This window comes from Abramis brama, assembly GCF_963993115.1.
Source record: "Abramis brama genome assembly, chromosome: 5".
Classification (NCBI taxonomy): Eukaryota; Metazoa; Chordata; class Actinopteri; order Cypriniformes; family Leuciscidae; genus Abramis; species Abramis brama.
The window spans coordinates 17,674,243-17,694,247 of record NC_139967.1 but is presented as its reverse complement, the minus strand read 5'-3'; the positions used below and the strand labels follow the sequence as shown (position 1 = coordinate 17,694,247).

General features: G+C 38.5%; 1 protein-coding gene across 1 annotated transcript; it reads left to right on the top strand.

Annotated features, from left to right (window-relative positions):
• Nucleotides 1-19,193, top strand: LOC311083753 (uncharacterized protein). The gene is made up of 18 exons (XM_084115509.1): nt 1-258; nt 3,184-3,301; nt 5,029-5,179; nt 6,400-6,559; nt 6,645-6,872; nt 6,983-7,246; nt 7,571-7,690; nt 8,302-8,436; nt 8,756-8,950; nt 11,361-11,474; nt 12,154-12,271; nt 13,303-13,453; nt 13,841-14,000; nt 14,128-14,355; nt 14,463-14,726; nt 17,890-18,009; nt 18,304-18,438; nt 18,531-19,193. Exons 1-18 carry the CDS (start codon nt 130-132, stop codon nt 18,738-18,740), a joined length of 3,000 nt encoding a protein of 999 aa, XP_083971635.1. The 5' UTR covers nt 1-129; the 3' UTR covers nt 18,741-19,193.
• Nucleotides 19,194-20,005: the final 812 nt, after the last annotated feature.

Here is a 20,005-nt window from a genome sequence, read left to right as displayed (position 1 = left end):
ATGACGAGAAACAATTGCCATGCCCACTTGTGAGGTGCCGGTCTATTTAACACACGGCTTCACAATAGTTCCTGACTTGTCAACGAATGTCGTCGCTGTCATTTGTCCTGTGTGGATCGCGTCGCGTGGATGGTATCTATGGGTAACCAACAGCAATGCCAGATCATTACTGCTACTGCTGTTCTGTTTCTGGCAGTCATTGGCATTCTTCTGCTCGTCGTACCCAACAATGACATCAAAGAGCCGCCAGAGTTTATGGTAATAACATTTTTCTTATTCGTGACACGCACACACAGGCTACAAATCCTAAAGATGAAAAGGAAACACTTGAGATTCCCGCAACGTTTCGATGATCACGGTATAAGATCAAGAAAAAGAATGAGTTGCTTATCTGTATAGAACCCTATCGAACGTTTTCCGGTTGTGCAAACAATACAGAGCGCTTCCTCTACATGTTTCACCTGGGTTTGTGTTGCTCATAAAGGAGAGAGATTGAAGGGTGTGCTCAGAGAGATTCTCTCGCAGGTTGAACACTGCACACGTGTTTGGTAGATTCATGATGGAGCTCAAATATAATCCTTCTCTCTCGTGGGGTATTTTGTTATGCTGCTGTTCACAGAGCAATATGCTTTAATTATAGGATATAAAATAAAGACAACGTGAATTTTGGTCAAATTTAAGCCATTGTGTGTGGAAGCGAGGAGGTAACGAACGGGTTTCTAAACTAAATGCTGCCTTGCCGGATTTTAAAAATGGTCCTGTTTGTAAGTGTCTAAGCACTTAAAGATAATGAAATGCATCTTTAAAATGATTTTTCTTTTTATATTAACCATCCAGTCATCATTTAAAAACAACAAGTTCACATTAGCCGGTGGATTTTCCATGTTCTTGCTGAGTTAGTTTATCTAAGGTTATATGTTGAAATAAAATTTTCAGAATGACAAGAACTCTTACGGAAATGATACTAAAAGTGATCATTCGATATTTTTTTTATTTTATGTCCCATCTTTGCCGAACAACATTTTTATTATCTATTTGATAGTAGCCTAGAGGGTGAGCTATAAATATTTATCCACCTGTGCTCTTTATTTGATTTATGACCCCAGTTTCTCTACACAGTTTTAAGCGCATAAAAACTCTTGTTCATATTGGCTGGATCCCATTGTTTGTGTTTCCCAGCCGTTTTGATTCAAAACAGGACAGTGAGTCATTGTGGTGTTAATTATCTGGAACCACATGCACACTGGATCCTCATACACACCTACTGTTAAATTGCTTAATAGGCCTACAGCACCGTAACGTAATTTTGACATGCTGAACATTTGACTGATGGCAGAAACTGAACGTTATGGAGTCAAAATGGCATAGAAATGCAAGCTTAAACATGTTTTGAGTCGCCCATTGAACTCAGAAATCTTTCAGACTAAGAGCTGCTAGACAGTGCTATTATACTAAGCTAAAATGGCTGTATGCAAACTGTAGGCAAAGTCTAGAGTGCAAGATATGTAATTGGAAGAGATTATCATGTTTTGCATGAATGAATAGAGTTAAGTCAGTGTCTTGTCCAAAATACACAATCCATTGGGAAGCCTGTTGCACAGGTGTGTGATAAAAGAAAGGGATGAAGGATTGAGGGAAAAAGAGAGAGTATTTGAAAGGCAGCTACAGAGGTGAGTCATGTTAGCTTGAATAATAATGAGCATTGTGAATAAGGAAGGAAAAGGCCTGACCAAAAAGCAACAAGATGCAGCTAGTAGAGGTATAAAGTTAATTTGTCAGAAAACCTGAAGGGTTTTAATTTATTTAACTTATGATGTTATAATAAGCTAACCAAAGAGAGTGTCGGAGAATTATTTTACATATCTGTGCATGCCGCAGTGAAAACTGTGTAATGCAGTTCCCACATGGCTAATGCTAACATACACTCCCTGTTTTAGCAACACGATATCCAAATTACCTGGGGCTGGTTGCGCCAGTTATGTGCAAGTTATAACTTAGTCCAGTTGTTGCATAAATGAGTGCTAGACTACAATTACACACTTATCTAAAATGTAACCCTGCCTATAAGCAAAATATTAATTGAAGCCTCTATCCAGGAGTAATGCAGAATAAAATGGGAGACTGATTAATCAATGATAAATGAACTCATGTCAGACTTTAGTCATGCTGTTCAGGCCAGGTCTCAATACTAACAATATAAATACAATACATAATTGTAAATTTTTTGTTGTATTAGTATTTGTTTATTCACACTGATTAATCGTAGAAACAATTCCAGAATATTTATTATTTACACATTGAATTATACTATGTAGACTTTAATGTAGCCTCATTTATGTACTGTTCAAAAGTTTGGGGTCTGTAAAATTAATTTGAATGTTTTTGAAAGTATCTTACGCTCACCAAGGCTGCATTTATTTGATCAAATATAAGACAGCAATATTATATTATTACAATTAAAAATAGCTGTTTTCTATGTTGTTTAAATAATGTTTAAATAAAAATGTAATTTATTCCTGGGATGGCTATGCTGAATTTTCAGCATCATTACTCCAGTCTTCAGTCTCACATGATCCATCAGAAATCATTCTAATATGCTGATTTGGTGCACAGTTCTTGGAACATTTCTTATTATTGAGATGTGTTGAATACAGTTATATGCTTAGTGTTGAATACAGTTGATTAATACTTAGGTCTTGAATGCAGCTGATTAATACTTAGTCTTGAATACAGTTGATTAATACTTAGGCCTAGGTCTTGAATGCAGTTGATTAATACTTAGTGTTGAATACAGTTGTGCTGCTTAAGATTTTTGTGGAAACCGTGTTGTTTTTTCAGGATTCTTTGATGAATAGAAAGTTAAAGAACAACATTTATTTGAAATAGATACCTTTTGTAATACTATGCATGTCTTTACTGTCACTTAATCAATTGAATGTGTAATAAAAAGTTGAGTTTTTATTAAAAAAAAACTAAAAAACTAAGAACAATTGTCCCATGTCATCTTTACAATACATTTATTTGTCAGGCTTTTTTTTTTTTTCAAGTGACTTGTGAATTCAATGTATGCATTTCGGCATTGTGTCTGTGTGTGCTTGTGTTCCCTGGAAATCAAAACCCTTATCTCTGGTGTCACAGGTGTTTAGTTATAGCTTTATTTTTTTGCCGTGGGTTTGTTTTCAGTATGGAATAGTCCTGGATGCTGGATCCTCTCATACGGCCATGTTCATCTACAAATGGCCTGCAGACAAGCAGAACGGTACCGGCATTGTCAGTCAACACAGCGAGTGTCATGCAAAGGGTGAGTAGAAACTGATAAATTGCTTGTGATGTTCCTCATTTGAAAGTCCTTTTGTATAAAAACGTCTGTTATGAGACTTAACGTCAACAGATAAAGTTGAGGACATTAGATAAGGAAAAGAACAGCACAATAGGGATGTGAGACTACTAAAACCATGTGTAATGCCTTGAACTACAGGGTTTCGTCTTCATTTTATTATTTTTTTAGAATCAGTTTACCCACATTGGTTTCAAAATATATCACACTTCTCAAAATTCACTTACCAGACAGATATTACAAAATCCAAGCCACAAAGTCAGAAGTTTTGCTTCATTTATGAATGTTTTGTAATGAAGTTCTTGATTTTGTTTTTGAGAGAAAGAGAATTTGGACCGAAATAGGACATACCCAAGAGTGCTGAATATGCACACATTGTTGCTCACTTCCTGTTTTGTGGTTGTGCCCTTTTAAAAGTAAAAGTTGCCCCTTTACAATTTCATCACTTTTGAGTCTCCAACTCAACTCTAAGGATCTGACAATCACAGAATCAGGATGTTAAACTCTTAGTACCCTGAAAATATTGCTGATTAGCAATGTTCTATGGAAACATCTGGAATAGACATGCAATAGTTTAAATGCAATAGACACAACAAATATCTGGTTACATTTATGGTTGTCAAGGATAGTGGCATATCAGGCAGTGAAATAGGAACCGATAGTTCTACCAGAAAAAACTCAGGAGGCAAAATACAGAAACGAGTATATATTTATTAACAGCCCAGCAAGCAAGTATTATGATATAGGGCCCTATTTTAACGATCTGAAACGCAAGTGTCAAAGCACAAGTAACTTTGTGGGCGGGTCTCGGCGCTGTTGCTATTTTCCCGGCGGGATAAATGGCTCTTGCGCCCGGCGCAAATCTAAAAGGGGTTGGTCTGAAGTAGCTTCATTATTCATAGGTGTGGTTTGGGCGTAACGTGAAATAAACCAATCAGAGCGTCATCTCACATTCCCTTTAAGAGCAGACGCGCTTTTTCCTTGGCATATTGCTATTATAACGGCGGATTTGCCAGGCGCGCACCAGGAGCGGTTCACAGCCGAGATCGATCTATCTATCTATCTATCTATCTATCTATCTATCTATCTATCTATCTATCTATCTATCTATCTATCTATCTATCTATCTATCTATCTATCTATCGTAATAATATTATTTGCAAAAATGAAAACTGCTGCTTCTGTGTAGATTAGAGAATCAAAGTGTATGCGCGTTGTGCACGCTATACATTATGGTCAAGCATGCGCCCTTAAAATAGCATAATGAACAACGCGTGACGTGCCACTGACTTTAGACTAGGTTTTTTCTGGCCAGTGGCGCAATTGTTTTATGGAACAGTAAAATAGCACCAGACCCCCTGGGAGGTATGGGAAGGGACCATCCTGGTGGTGGTGGGGAGGGTGGAGGGGAAGGAACCATCCTGGTGGTGGTGGGGAGGATTGAGGTGTATGTAGGCATCAGCATCTGCGAACTCAGACATGTGTAAGTACCGATCTTTTATACTAGAACACGATTGGATAGATGAGAAGGTAATAAGTGACGTAACAATTGAGTCTTCCCGGCAGAACTTGTGCTAAATCTTTCATTTATAATGAACTCTGCGTGGGCATACTTCTTAAGATAATCTATGACTCATTTCAGATATCCGGTGACATGACCCCTCTCTTCCTCTATCACTTTCTCCAATCAGGAGGTGGGATCTCCAGTTATGCAGGTGTCAGAGGAGGAGCAGCCCGTAGCCTTGAGGAATGCATGGAAAAAGCCTTGAAGGAGATCCCAAAGTCGAGACACAAACTCACTCCTGTGTATCTCGGGGCCACAGCAGGCATGAGACTACTGAAGTGAGTCCGAAAGCTCACAGCTTTGTGCCAAAAGCTTTTTTTAATCACTAATGACAAAATAATCATTATATAGGGACAGTATCTATATCCTTTATAACTTGCCTTATACAGTATATGCTACCATTGGTTTAGGGCCAATTAAGTTTTTTTTAAAGACATTAATACTTTTGTTCAGCAAGGACACAATTGATCAAAAAGTGACAGAAAAGATATTGTTTTTTTTTATTTTTAAATTCCTCAAAGAATCCTAAAAAAAAAACACGCATCATCATGTTTTTTTCAAAATTATAAAGCAGCACAACTTTTTTCAACATTAAAGGTGCTCTAAGCGATGTTGGGTGACGTCACTTCTTGTTGACATTCGAAGTATTGTCAAACCAAACGGAGGCTAGCTCGACCCTCCCTCCTCCTCATCCCGTCCTCTCCCCCTCCCTTCCGTGCTTCCTGAAACAGTCATGAACCATTTTGAAAAAACAAACTGGATTTACCCACCTGTCCAGCAAAAACAGAGCCACCTGAATGTCGGATTGGAAGCCCTTCTGCCGTCGGAGTTCTCGCCACCTTTTGAACGCTTTTCTGATGTTCAATTCGGGACTTCGCGTTCCTTCTCCTTTTCCCTATTCTTTGTTATTTGTCTATCGGAACGTCGTCTCTTTGGTTGTGTGTCGGCCATATCAAAAGCCTGGGCTGTCTACAGAGGTCGCGTTTTTTTACAGTGTGTTCAGGGGACAGGCAGCTAGCGGATAGTGAGGAGATGTTTGCTGAATGTGACAAAAAATGTTTTGGCCTAAAAAACGTGTGACATCGCTTGGAGCACCTTTAATAATAAGAAGTGTCTCTTGAGCACCAATCAGCATATCATAATGATTTATGAAGGATCATGTGAATCTGAAGACTGAAGTAATGGCAGCTGAAAATTCAGCTTTGCCATCACAGGAATAAATTACATTTTAAAATATATAAAAATAAAAACATGGATTTTAAACTCTAATAATATTTTACAATATTATTGGTTTTAATAAATAAATTCAGCATTGGTGAGCATAAGACACTTCTTTCAAACACATTAAAACAATCTTACCGCCCCCAAACTTTTGTATGTATACAAAGTCTACATTGTTCAATTAAACACTGCAGGATAAGTTCTGATTTTGATATGCAGGTATAGAATAAATTGTATTGAAAGTGAAAAATTCATATATTTCTGTCTTATCACACAGTATTTCTAAACACAAAGAGTCAGATGATGTTTTGAAGGAAGTGGGAGACAAACTGAAGACCTACCCATTCAGCTTCAAAGGTGCCACTATTTTAAGTGGACAAGAGGAGGGAGCTTATGGATGGGTCACAGTCAACTACCTGCTTGAGAATTACATAAAGGTATATGGTTACTTAGACATATTGTGAATCTCACAACATCTGAATGTTCTTTAATAAAGGTCTGTTTTCTCTTTCATTTCTCTAGTATGGTTTTGTGGGTCAGTGGCTGTCTCCAGGCAGAGACACTGTTGGTGCGCTGGACTTTGGTGGAGCTTCTACTCAGATCACATTTGTGACTAAACAAACAGTGGAGAACAAAGACAATCTGATGAAACTGAGGCTGTACGGACAAGACTATCAGATTTACACTCAGAGTTTTCTGTGTTATGGCCGAGACCAGGTCTTACTCAAACTGCTGGCACATCTGATCACGGTTAAGTGCAAACCTTTGGACTGGTTGTTTAAATTACCAACAGACAAGGTGATTTGATAGTATTTAGAGTATAATATCTGATGTTTACTCTTTCTTTATGTGTCTTATAGACTCAGGGTTCAGACAGCTCCATAGTCCATCCCTGCTATCCCGCAGATTACAATCACTCCATGAAGCTGGGCAGTGTGTTTGACACTCCCTGCAATAAAAGACAAACTCCCTATAAACCTGATGACAACCTGCAAATAAAGGGCACTGGAAACTACAATCAATGCATGGGAAACGTTTCTCATCTCTTCTCCTTTGACCGCTGTTCTTATTCCAAATGCTCTTTTGATGGAGTCTTCCAGCCAAACATAACTGGGAACTTTATGGTAAGAGTTTATATATTTATAAGAGTGGATAATTTAAATGCATTCAGTTGATTTTTTTTATTTATTTTTTTTTATATTTTATCAACCGGCATAATATGAAATTTGTTCCTTCATCTGCCTTAGGCAACATTAATGTCTTTACTGGTGGGGGATGGTTGTGGTGACGTGTAAGCAGCTATTAAGTGGGACAGCTCAAAGCATTAAAATAAATCATAAATTCATCTTCTGGGCACTCGTATGTCATTATTGCATGTGTCATTATTATGATTACGCAATCTCTCTGTCTCTCCATCACCATTCTCTCTCTTTCATTTTCTTGAACAGGCATTTTCTGGATTTTTTTACACCCATTCCTTTCTTCAGAAAGCTGCAGGCATCACCATCACATCTCCAGCAGATTTAGAGGACGCTGTCCGTGTCGTCTGCAACATGAGCTTTCAGGAGGTACCACCCCGTTGAGTTCATTTTGAGCCCTGCTATTCTTAGATGACTTTCCCCTTATCTCAGCAATCGACCAATGATTGAGAGTCTCAGGTTCTCAGAATAAGAGAACTTGCTTTATCCTTGATGATAATATATACACTGTTTTTTGTTCAGTTCAATAATTATTAGCAAATGAAGCAATATTGAACTTCCTGATATGTTGATCTATTTAGCCTAGTTTATTAAATGACTTTTAGATATTTCCCTTGGAAAAGGTCTGCAAAGTTACAAAGCACAAAATCATCTCCAAAGTCCTTGAAACGCCTCGATTGCAGTTTTGAGTTTTCATCTTGGAATGTACACTCACAGTATTCCTCATTTAAATAATTCCTGCCCAAGGCATGTGCAAAAGGAAAAGAAAAGAAAAGAAAAAGACGAAGCCTGGTTGAGTTGCGTTAGTAGTCTGTTGAAACACAGTTCAAGGGATCGTGACATATCCAAAATGTTTGTTTTTTTTACATTCGAGCATGAAAACCTATACTAGTAGAGTATTCTGTTATGGGCATAAAAGGTCCTCTTTAAAGTATTTGACCTCTTCCACTTGACTTTCTCTCTCACTCTCTGTGTCCTAGATGTCAAATATGGATCGGGATCAGGGAAACCGTCTGAAGGACTACTGCGCAGTCTCTGTATTTGTACAGTTGCTCCTGGTCAATAGATATGGTTTTGATGATCTCTCCTTCCCACACATCTTCTTCCAGAATAAGGTAACAAGACATATTTGCAAAAAAAGTACTCTGTTTACTTACTTAATGCACGTTCCCCATTTTTAGGTGCACAACTTTTTTTTTACATCACCAAGCCCTAATTTTTAAACTCCTTCCCTCCAAACGTGTCATATAAAGAGAACTTTTGACTGTCCAGTCAAAATCAAGTGCTACATATCATTGTATTTTTTTTATTTTAAAACTATATTTATCACATTACAGAAGTAAAATGCAAAAGCTGTTTCATTTCATTCAAGCTTCATGAATAAATGGCCCCCTCTAGATCAAGAAAATGTCAACATGTTTCTTTGGTTTGCAGGCGGGAGACACATCTGTCGGCTGGTCCCTTGGCTACATGCTAAGCTTGAGCAACCTGCTGCCTGCTGAAAATGTGTTACTGAGAAAAGCACTGAGCTCAGGCAGCTGGAGTGTTCTGATCCTCCTCTTTTCGGTCCTTCTTATTATGGCGCTATTTTTTCTGTTGCGAGCCGTCCGTAAGAAAGAAAATGCTAATGTAATTTAATAATGAATGAGTTATATTGCTCCCCGTGTACATCATTATGCAATGCCCCTAGCAGAGATACTTCTGTTTACAGTACACTGAAAACAATAATGGTGCACAAAGTATTACATTCAATCAACATTTCAATAACCTATTTGTTATCAAGCATATTTTATATAAATTATATTTTAGAAGAGACTGCATAAAACATTTTGTGTAAAACATGAAACGTGCATGTTATTACGACTTACTAATTTTGTTACTGAACTTAATCACTGTCTTTTCATAATGTTGAATGTATGTTTTTTTTGGTAAGATTGTGGGTTGTGGCTTAACAGCATATAAATAATCATGCTATTTTTTTATAAAACCTTTTAGATTTAGTTGTGAGCTATGCTTTCTTGCTATGTTTGTGTAATACAAAGTCAAAGGCACTGAAAACATTCAAAATGGAAAATCTTGAAAATGTAGCTTTGCAGATACAAGAATTAATTAGAAAACTGTACTATTGTCTGCTTCTATTACTGCTTTTGTAATATTAAATAAGTTTATGTGTTTACTAATTTTTCTGTGAGAGATTCTGTAGATAACAATAGCATACAGGTAACAAAAACAGAACGCTAAATGTTTTTGGATTTTAGTCCGTATCTGTTAGCTTCAAAGCATATGCTAGTGTACTCCTAGTCCTCAATAACAAAATTCATTTGATGACTCATCTTGTGCAACAATACCTGCTACCAAACTGCAAGCAGCAAATCATGTTCATGTCTGTGAGACTGTGACAAAACTAAAGACTACCAGCTATTAAAAAAGATGGGTCCTTTGATAAATCCTTGCTAAATTTCCAATTTCAAAGAGATGTCAACACAGGACAGAATCTGTTCACTTTTAGATATTTCCTTGTCGGAGCAATAGCCTTGTGTGCAGCTCTCTGACATATACAGTAGCACAGCTCCCGGTTTGAGGCACATTGCCTGTCCTCCTCTTCCCCTCTCCTCCCCATTGTTTCCTGTATCATCTAAACTGTGCTATCTAATTAAGGAATAAAAGGCCAAAAATATAACTTTAAAAGAAAACCGAAATTTTTTTGTTTATCCACACACTTTTTGGATTATAGTTAAATTCTTTAATGTTCCCCTCTACTTTTAAATCATTACACTCCTGGATAAATTGAATGAAACTATGGAAGCCTTAATAATCCCATACAGTAGACAGACATCCTCAAGGAAATGGTGATAAAACATAATAAATCTCTATCTCAAAAGCCAAGACGCTTCTTTGTTCAAGTTCTTCACCTCATTGGCCCAATGATGGAATCTTATAGAAAGTCTTGTGTGTAAAAAAAAAAAAAAAATCAATTTCTTTTCACAATGTATATTGTTTCTATGGCTCCTGATTATAAAATAATAGACAAAACATAACTGTGTTTGCTCTAGTGCCACCAAGTGTCAGATTGATGTCTGTTTGCATGCCTGAATAGAAGTTTTGCGTTTCTGTAGTTTACGGCCTCTGACATCCAGTCACTTTTAGGGTACAAAGTAGTGAAATTTCTCTTGTTGTCACTATATGTATATATATAATTATAAAAATGCATAAAGTGTTTTGTGCGGGTTGTGTTTAGGGGTAGGGTTAAGGGATAGAAAATATCAAAAAATATATATAAAAATTAATGGCTGGGCTGCTATTGCCTGTAACATTTGGTTACTCGTGCCAATGCCAAACCGTTTCAAAGGTACCAGCAGCAGAAACTCTTGGGCTGTGGACAATGAGAAACGTGTGTTGTTCTCTGTTGAGTCCAATTTCAAACCATTTATTCCCACATCCGGGAGAGTTATGTGGACAAGCCCCAAAGAACCCCCTGGACTGTTGCACTGGAATGGATGAATGATGGTTAGGGCTGCAATATCATGGCAATCCCTAGGCCCACTTGTGCTGGATGGGTGCGTCACTGCCAAGGACTACCGAATCATTCTGGTGGACCATGTGCACCCAAAGGTTTGTACCCTGAAGTTGGTGCTGTGTATCAGGATAATAATGCTCCAATACACACAGCAAAACTGGTTTGATGAACTTGAAAGTGAAGTTGAAAATCTCCCATGGCCTGCACAGTCACCAGATCTTAATATTATTGAATCTCTATGGGGTGTTTTGGAGGAGCGAATCAAGAACCGTTTTCCAGCACACAGACTGCAGATTAATCTATCAAAAAAACTTTGCCACAAAAGTGCACACTTCACCAGTCAGACTTTTCATGTAAATTAACTTTTGTTCTTGATACAGGTGACATGACATGCCCAGACAGGTCTGACAGGTTGGTTTACTTTAGTGTTACCATGTCAAAAGTTAAAAGTTTCTAAAACATCCTGGCTACCTTCTGACTACAGTCGATCAGCAAATGTCACTGTATTCTTGTTTACAATAGGTTATAATGCAGTTGCAAACATGTACCGCTATTGCAATTCTATTTATTTCATTTATAGGCATCCTTCTGCTAGTCATCAACCCTGAAGACATCAAAGAACCAGCTCAGCTCATGGTAATAATATTTTTGCTGTTCATTAGTGAAATAGGCTACAAATTTGACAAAGACCGACACAAGGCAGTCCAGGCAAAGAACGTTTGAGCTATCTGATTTGATTTTAGAAAAGAGGTTCTTATCTGCCAAGAGGAAGATTAATCTTCTAGCACGTGGTAGACAGCCACTGAATCGCAGCTGGCAGCTTTTATGACAGTCTGAATTTCTGCTTTTGAATCATGATTGCTGTTGCTTCAGCCAAAAACAGAGCAGAAACATTAAATTGATTATTGTGAATGCTCTTATTTAATACAAATAAATTAATTGGTTTGAAAAAAAAAACAGTTGACTTAAAGACAACTGTTTTATTTTTGTAGTTACAATAAATGCATACAAGTAAAATACGAGTGCCATCATTCATTTGTGAATAGTTGCAAATAGTTTTTAGCCTTAGCTCCAATTTTGAGACAGAGATAGCTGAAGGTTGTATGGGCATGCCAAAGGTACATGTTGTGCACAAAGGTGCATAATGTTACAATAGTAACTTGGTTGGCCAGATGGGACGGAACACATATAAACACTTGCACATTTACAATTGTAAAGACCTTTCAGCACGCTTACTACCTTTGCTCGCATATTACTCCGACCTGTAGATACCCAGACTTGCCAATTTTAGCTTCTGTTGTTTTTTCCCCCCCAGTATGGAATAGTCCTGGATGCTGGATCTACTCATACTTCCATGTTCATCTACAAATGGCCTGCAGACAAGCAGAACGGTACCGGCATAGTCAGTCAACACAGCGAGTGTCAAGTAAAGGGTGAGTAGACAATAAAAAGTATAGAGGAAAAAGAAAGAAAGAGTATTGTTGCCAAGAGATATATAGTAAAAATATGTTTAGTTCATTGGAAACAGTCTTTAATCCAATAATATATACTTCCCAAAGGCGATAGCAGACAAAAAAACTGAACAAAACAGGGAGTATATAGCCTATATACAAAATAAATTAGTTATCAACTGAATAACAGGTGAATGGAATCATTAATCACGGGAACAAACTGACACACACTAGGAAACTGGCCCCGTGTTAGAAATCGTCCCCTAATAGCCCTATTCCCTACATTACTCCACTAAAATAGTCCAATAGTGAATTCGGACACTGAGTGTTTGTGCTTGCTTTAATTATTTGAAAATTAGCAAACTGGCAGCTCGAGTAGTAATGAAAAGATTATTCTTGAACTCTGTCATGGAAACTAGCATGTATAAACCTTAATTAAACAATTTATGGATAAAGTAAAAAGGATGTAGTAAATGTAAATGAGACAACAGACAAGGTCTTTTTATAATATACTGGCTTGCAGCGTTATAGGTTCCGGCGGAACTTGACTTGCGTACTGCTGTTACAGGAAGCATGTAGTGATGATAGATTGTAAAGTTATAAATATGGATATTTTTCCATCAAAAGCGCATTGCTGCGCTTCAGAAGGCCTTATTAACCCCCCGGAGCCGTATGGATTACTTTTATGATGGATGGATGCGCTTTTTGGCCTTCAAAATCTAGGGTACAGTACCATTCACGCCTATTATAAAACTTGGAAGAGCCAGGATCTTTTTTTTATATGATTGTGATTGTGTTTGAAAGTCACACACACCTAGGATGGCTTGAGGGTGAATAAATAATGTTTTATTTACATTTTTGGGTGAACTACCCTTTAAGTCCTTGTCCCATTTTCCCTCTCTTCTGATTTCCTGTCACCTTTCCTCTGTCCCATCTATAAAAGCAGGAAAACCCTTCCAGAATAAAAAGATTTGGCTCAATTTCATTAGTTTGGTTTTGATTTCTGCTATCAGGAGGCGGGATCTCCAGTTATGCAGGTGTCAGAGGAGGAGCAGCCCGTAGCCTTGAGGAATGCATGGAAAAGGCTATGCAGGAGATCCCGAAGTCGAGACACAAACTCACTCCTGTGTATCTCGGGGCCACAGCAGGCATGAGACTACTGAAGTGAGTCAGAATCAAAAAGAGCTTTATAGCCAAGTTTGCTTATACATACAAGGAATTTTACTGGGTGACAGAAGCTTCCAGTGCAGACAGAATGACAGCGACAATACATAGATAATAAAAAAATTTAAAAGCGGTCCTGGGTCCATAGTGATTTTGCCAGCCCTTTTAGTTTTAGTTTAGGGGTATAGAGTCTGTTCAAATGATGAATATACTCTTATGAGTTAATTATTGAATAGCTTTTCTTAATGTCCACTCTGCATTTTTCAAAAACAAAGCAATGCTGTTTCACATCATATGTTCATACACTGGAAAAAAAATTCTAAATAGAGTGGAATGCTCCTTAAGGGATCACAAATAACTAATATACTTGTTTGTCATATCACACAGTATTTCTAAACCCAAAGAGTCAGATGAGGTTTTGAAGGAAGTGGGAGACAAACTGAAGACCTACCCATTCAGCTTCAAAGGTGCCACTATTTTAAGTGGACAAGAGGAGGGAGCTTATGGATGGGTCACAGTCAACTACCTGCTTGAAAAATTTATCAAGGTATAGACTTAAGTTTTGTTCTAAAATACAAAAATCAAGAAATATTTCAGAGACTAATTTATTTATAATTCCACTGTATAATTGTATGTTTTATGTACATTATCTTTCTAATCCGTCATTTCTCTAGTATGGTTTTGTGGGTCAGTGGCTGTCTCCAGGCAGAGACACTGTTGGTGCGCTGGACTTAGGTGGAGCTTCTACTCAGATCACATTTGTGACTAAACAAACAGTGGAGAACAAAGACAATCTGATGAAACTGAGGCTGTACGGACAAGACTATCAGATTTACACTCAGAGTTTTCTGTGTTATGGCCGAGAACAGGTCTTACTCAAACTGCTGGCACATCTGATCACGGTTAAGTGCAAACCTTTGGACTGGTTGTTTAAATTACCAACAGACAAGGTGATTCGATATTTAGAGTATAATATCGGATGTTTACTCTTTCTTTATGTGTCTTATAGACTCAGGGTTCAGACAGCTCCATAGTCCATCCCTGCTATCCCGCAGATTACAATCACTCCATGAAGCTGGGCAGTGTGTTTGACACTCCCTGCAATAAAAGACAAACTCCCTATAAACCTGATGACAACCTGCAAATAAAGGGCACTGGAAACTACAATCAATGCATGGGAAACGTTTCTCATCTCTTCTCTTTTAACCACTGTTCTTATTCCAAATGCTCCTTTGATGGAGTCTTCCAGCCAAACATAACTGGAAACTTCATGGTAAGTATGGTTTTCACTTGCATTATATTGTTTTAAATAATTATGTTCTACTGACTTGTAAAATTCACAGTTCCATAGAACAAATGATGGTGAATGATTTTTGCTCTTGCATTCTTCCTCTTATGTTACCACCCGTGGAGAAAGATGGGGCTGCTCAGCAAACCCAGTAGCCTATATCTAGTGAGAGTTAATGGTTGTAAGACTTGAGAAATAATGCCAGGCCGTACTAACTAAAAAGGGAATTTCCGTTTACGAAAAGCAAAATGTTGCTCGACCAACCTAAATAGGGTGAGTCTTCTCTGTTTTAATGTAATGTTACTCTGGCTAAGTGTACGTGGGAAACCATGGCATGACCAAACCAAAGCTACTTCAGAGAAGTAATATTGGTCGGCTTATATCTGTAGTTGTGGTCATGACCTCTGACTAAGAGAGAATGTTATTTTAATTCAAGTGTATACAGATCCATGGGAGCTATACAAAATATCTTAGCTAGAGTAGGCGTGAGTGTGACCATCTAAGATATTAGCCAATTACCTCTGTTTAGTGACCAAAGTTCAGTGTTCAAAGGAAAACAGTTCTCAGGCTGAAGTGTGTGCACCAGTTCACCCAGTGCCCCCCATGTTGTTTCTCCCCTCTCCACCCGCGGGGCTATGCAAGAAAAAGGAGGAGGGATGGCAAAGTTAACTGCGTGAAACAAATAAAAATGTCCCATGTGCATCCAGGCAGTAGGCGCTCAGAAAATTCTTCAGGTTTGCCTATCGGGGCACAGCCTACAAATTTTTGACAGTTCCCTTCAGGCTCTCATTAGCCCTGAGAGTGTTCAGCAAATGTGTCGAAGCAGCTCTGACTCCCCTGACAATAGCGGGTCTCAGAGTGTCAGCTTATTTGGACGATCTGCTCCTTGCTCGTGTCTCATTTAGAGAACTTTGGGTTTAAAGTAAACGAGACGAAAAGCTGGCCCATGAGAGGTTTAATTTGAGTGCTATGGGTTTGCCTGGGAGGGTGATTGAGACTATTCAGAATGCGAGAGCGGCTTCAGTGCGCTCTGCATATGATCGGAAATGGAATGTGTTTGAGCGATGGTGCGCACATCGTTTTCTGCATTGTTAAGGTTTATCTGTGAGCCATGTGGGGATTGACAGGAATACCATCAAAATCCGCTCATATGCAGGTTTATGAGAGGTGCGTGGTGTTTGAACAGGGTTTCAAAGCCACTGATTCGGCTGTGGAATCTGTCTGTGGTTCCTAATGCACATCTCGGCCCCCTTTTCAGCCTATAGATAGTAGTGATTTAAAACTCCTTTCGACTGCAAAGCGGGTTAGTGATCTTCACGCTTTGTTGATTCATAACTCCTGTATGCAGTTCGCTATGGATTACTCCAGAGTAACTCTCAAAACTATTTGAGCGCTTGTGCCTAAAGTAAGACAGTCAGCTTGCGCCTGCAAAGAGGTGGATTTACGAGATGGGTCTGACTGCAGAACCGCAGAACCATACGTCATAGCAGTGTGAGGACGACAGCGCCAGCCTAACAGTCTGATGCCGGAACCGCATACCATACATATCCACCTTACATATACATATACATGTACCATACCTAAACCTACCCATCTCCACCCCCTGACCCCTAAACCCACCCCTAAACCTACCCATCTCCACCCCCTGACCCCTAAACCCACCCCTAAACCTACCCATCTCCACCCCTTAGATGCTTTTACCCCGCCCACTTCCGGCATCAGACTGTTAGGCTGGCGCTGTCATCCTCACACTGCTATGACGTATGGTTCTGCGGTTCTGCAGTTGGTTAATATTGGGATTTACTGGCTTTCCATCCGCAGCCTTTTTCCCCATCGGAGAATGAGCGGCTTTAAGGCTTGCGCCCTGTCCGTGTGTTGCGTCACTATTTGGACAGAACGAAAGCACAAAGGAAGAGTAATCAGTTATTTGTTTCATGGGCTACCAGATGTATGGCTACCTCATGGGCACTATTAAGGCCATGTCAGTTCAGGACATAATGTGCGGCAGCAAGTTTGACTTCCGCCTCACATATTTGTCTGATTTTATAGACTGGCTCATCACTGGCTCATTCCATCTTAATTGTGTAAAACAAAAACCCTTGTTCACATATATACCCATTCTATTCGGAGAATGGGTTTTGTGTTTAAGTTTTCCTGTTAGCTCATACAGTAGAGCGTTGGCGCTTGCAATGCCAAGGTCATGGGTTCGATTCCCAGGGAAAGCAAGAACTGATAAGAATGTAAAAGTGTACCTTGAAATGCAATGTTAGTCGCTTTGGATAAAAGCGTCTGCCAAATGCATAAATGTGAGTAGTCTACATCATTGCGTTGGTTGACATGCCTGCTTCGGACAGCATATCTGCAATACGGGAGTTGTTTATATCCCATAGTGAGATACAAAGTCAATGTTTAAAAGAGAACTTTAGCTTACTTATGTGAGGTATCTAACCACACTTCCCTCCTTGCAGTTGCACAGAGAAGAGATATACTGAGAATGAAGGCTAGCAGCGATATATATTGTGGAGGTGGAACTCCTACATCACTGTCGTGATTGCTTTGTCAACTGACAGGTGTGTTATAATTGGTGCTTTCAGGATAGGTCACACTTGAAGGTGTTTCCCATAGTGAGATACCTCACTCATGTTATCAGAAAACCAGATTTACGTAAATGACAAAGTTTTTTAGTGAATCAAAAACATACAGTGCAATCAGTGTGGTCTGACACCCGAATGATTGATTCTTATGAGTCAGGTTCGTTTTTCAGCAATATTGCAATCAATGTAGTCTGATTCACTAATGAATTAATCCAATGAATCAGTTATGAATCAAATGAATGACTCTTATGAGTCGGTTCTTATTAGTGTATCAAAAACATACAACCACTGTAAACTGATTCTCAAGCAAATGAGTCAGTTCTTTTTAGTGAATCAAAAACAGAGCGCAACCAGTGTAGTATAATTCCTTAACGAATGACTGTAATAAGTAATAATATATATTTTTTATTGAATCAAAAACAGTGCAATCAATGTGGTCCGACTACCGAATGAATGTCTCTTTTGAGCCGGTTTTTTTTTTTTTTTTTTTTGTGAATCAAACACTGCAAAGTGTTAAATGCTTTACGATTCCCATCTCTCCTTATTTGGCACAGGCATTTTCTGCATTTTTCTACACTCATTTGTTCCTCCAAAGAGCTGCAGGCATCACCATCACATCTCCAGCAGATTTAGAGGATGCTGTCCGTGTCGTCTGCAACATGAGCTTTCAGGAGGTACCACCCTGTTGAGTTCAAATAACATTACATTTTAAGAGAACTTGCATTTTTCATCTATAAAAAAAACATATTTAGTAGCCTATGTTTATTTTACATTGTTTGAATCATTAACAAATTGATGCAATATAAGCTGTTTTAGGTGTTCATGAAATTCAATCCAACACTGTCAAGTATTTTACCACACTGGTCAGAGCTCATAATTCCTAAGCCTAGTTTTTAATTAAACTTAAATGTGATTACATTTTAAGTATTCCCCCAGGCAATATCTCTTTCTAACTTCCTCTCTGTCAGATGCAAAATTTGTTTCCTGATGAGGGGAACCATTTGAGGGATTACTGTGCAGATTCCATTCTTCTGCAGGTTCTACTGATCAATGGATATGGCTTCAGTGATCTCTCCTTCCCACACATCTCCTTTCAGGGGAAAGTAAGCCCTCAGGAAGACAGCTCTATATGCAGTTTTAGGCTAAGTTATCATATGCTGTCAAGCTAATGTCAACATGTTACTTTGGTTTGCAGGCTGAAGGCAACTCTGTTGGCTGGTCCCTTGGCTACATGCTAAGTTTAAGCAACTTGCTGCCTGCTGAAAATGTGTTACTGAGAAAAGCACTGCGCCCAGATGCCTGGCGTGCTGCTATTTTCCTCTTTTCAGCCCTTCTTATAGCTGCTATATTTTTTCTGATTCGATCCTACCAAAGGAATACTACTAAATTATGTTGTTACCCTTGATCATTATGCTCTAAAGAGTTTTTCTGTCCTTAAGAAATAAGCAATAAGGATGCACACTATATGCAAGTGTAAACGTTTGTAGACCTATTGACCTTTTAAAAAAGTTTTGTTATGCAATTTGCTGTAAAATTCATGAAGATTATGTGAAGTTCTGAACTAATCATTAATTAAATATGTCTATTGTTAAAGTTGCGATATACTCTTGTGACATATCTGAGTGAAGCGGCTTCTTGAACAAGAAAAATTTTATTTTATTTTTTTTGTAATTTTTCACTGTTGGGTGAACCACCACCACCACCACCACCACCTGGCACGGCGCCAGGATTCCAGTTTTGGATGGGCCCAGACCAATAGTGGGTGGGCCTTAAATTAAAAACGTTAAATTAAAAACGTTATCCAATCACTGTTTAACCTAATACAAAAATATTGACTAATAAAGCCTACTGTTATATTATCTGTGCGTATACATAATATAGATTTTAATAGCTTGATGCTCTTTAAAATTTTTGTTGCATTGTTAAAAGTTTCGGTGCATAGGACGACCTATATCCACGATCGCTCTCCATGGTTCTGACCAAAGAAGAGCGCTTTGGAATCTCCATTACGCATCATACCTGGGCTGCGTTTCCGATAACGTTGTCTCTTAGCGCACTACGAAGACTCTTAAGGTAGGTATAACTTAACTGAAGGTATACTACCACAAAAGGTATACCATTGCTAGGCGTCTTCAGGGCTATCATCCACTCGCGAGGCTGAGGCGCTGGCGCCCTCCTAGCAACGGCGCTGTTTTTGGTAAAACATGATTTTGACGACTTCATTAAGTTTTGTTTTGTAGAAAAGTCTTTTTAAAAGATTTTCGTTTTGTATAAATTGTATCTTAATTTTGATCAATGTTTTATCAACAAATTGCCCGTATTTATTAAATAAGAAGCAAATATATAGCAGGCAATGTAATAAGGCGCCAAGCAGCACAACTTGCATTGCACGTGAACTGGAGGGCGCTGAAACTCAGCTTGTGCCTCACAGATTTGAGAAATATAGGCTATCTATTACAGAAAGCTTGAAATGTCTACTTTTAAACGAAAATATTCAAACCAAAATAAATAGGCTACTCTCTGATTATCCATATGAAATGTGCATTTCTCTCTGCAGCGACACAGAAAACACCAGTTTATTACTAAACAAATAAATGTATCCTTGCTAATTTAGACACATTCATAATCATTACTTTAACCGGTTCTTTGTGGCAAGCTTTATGCGTGCGG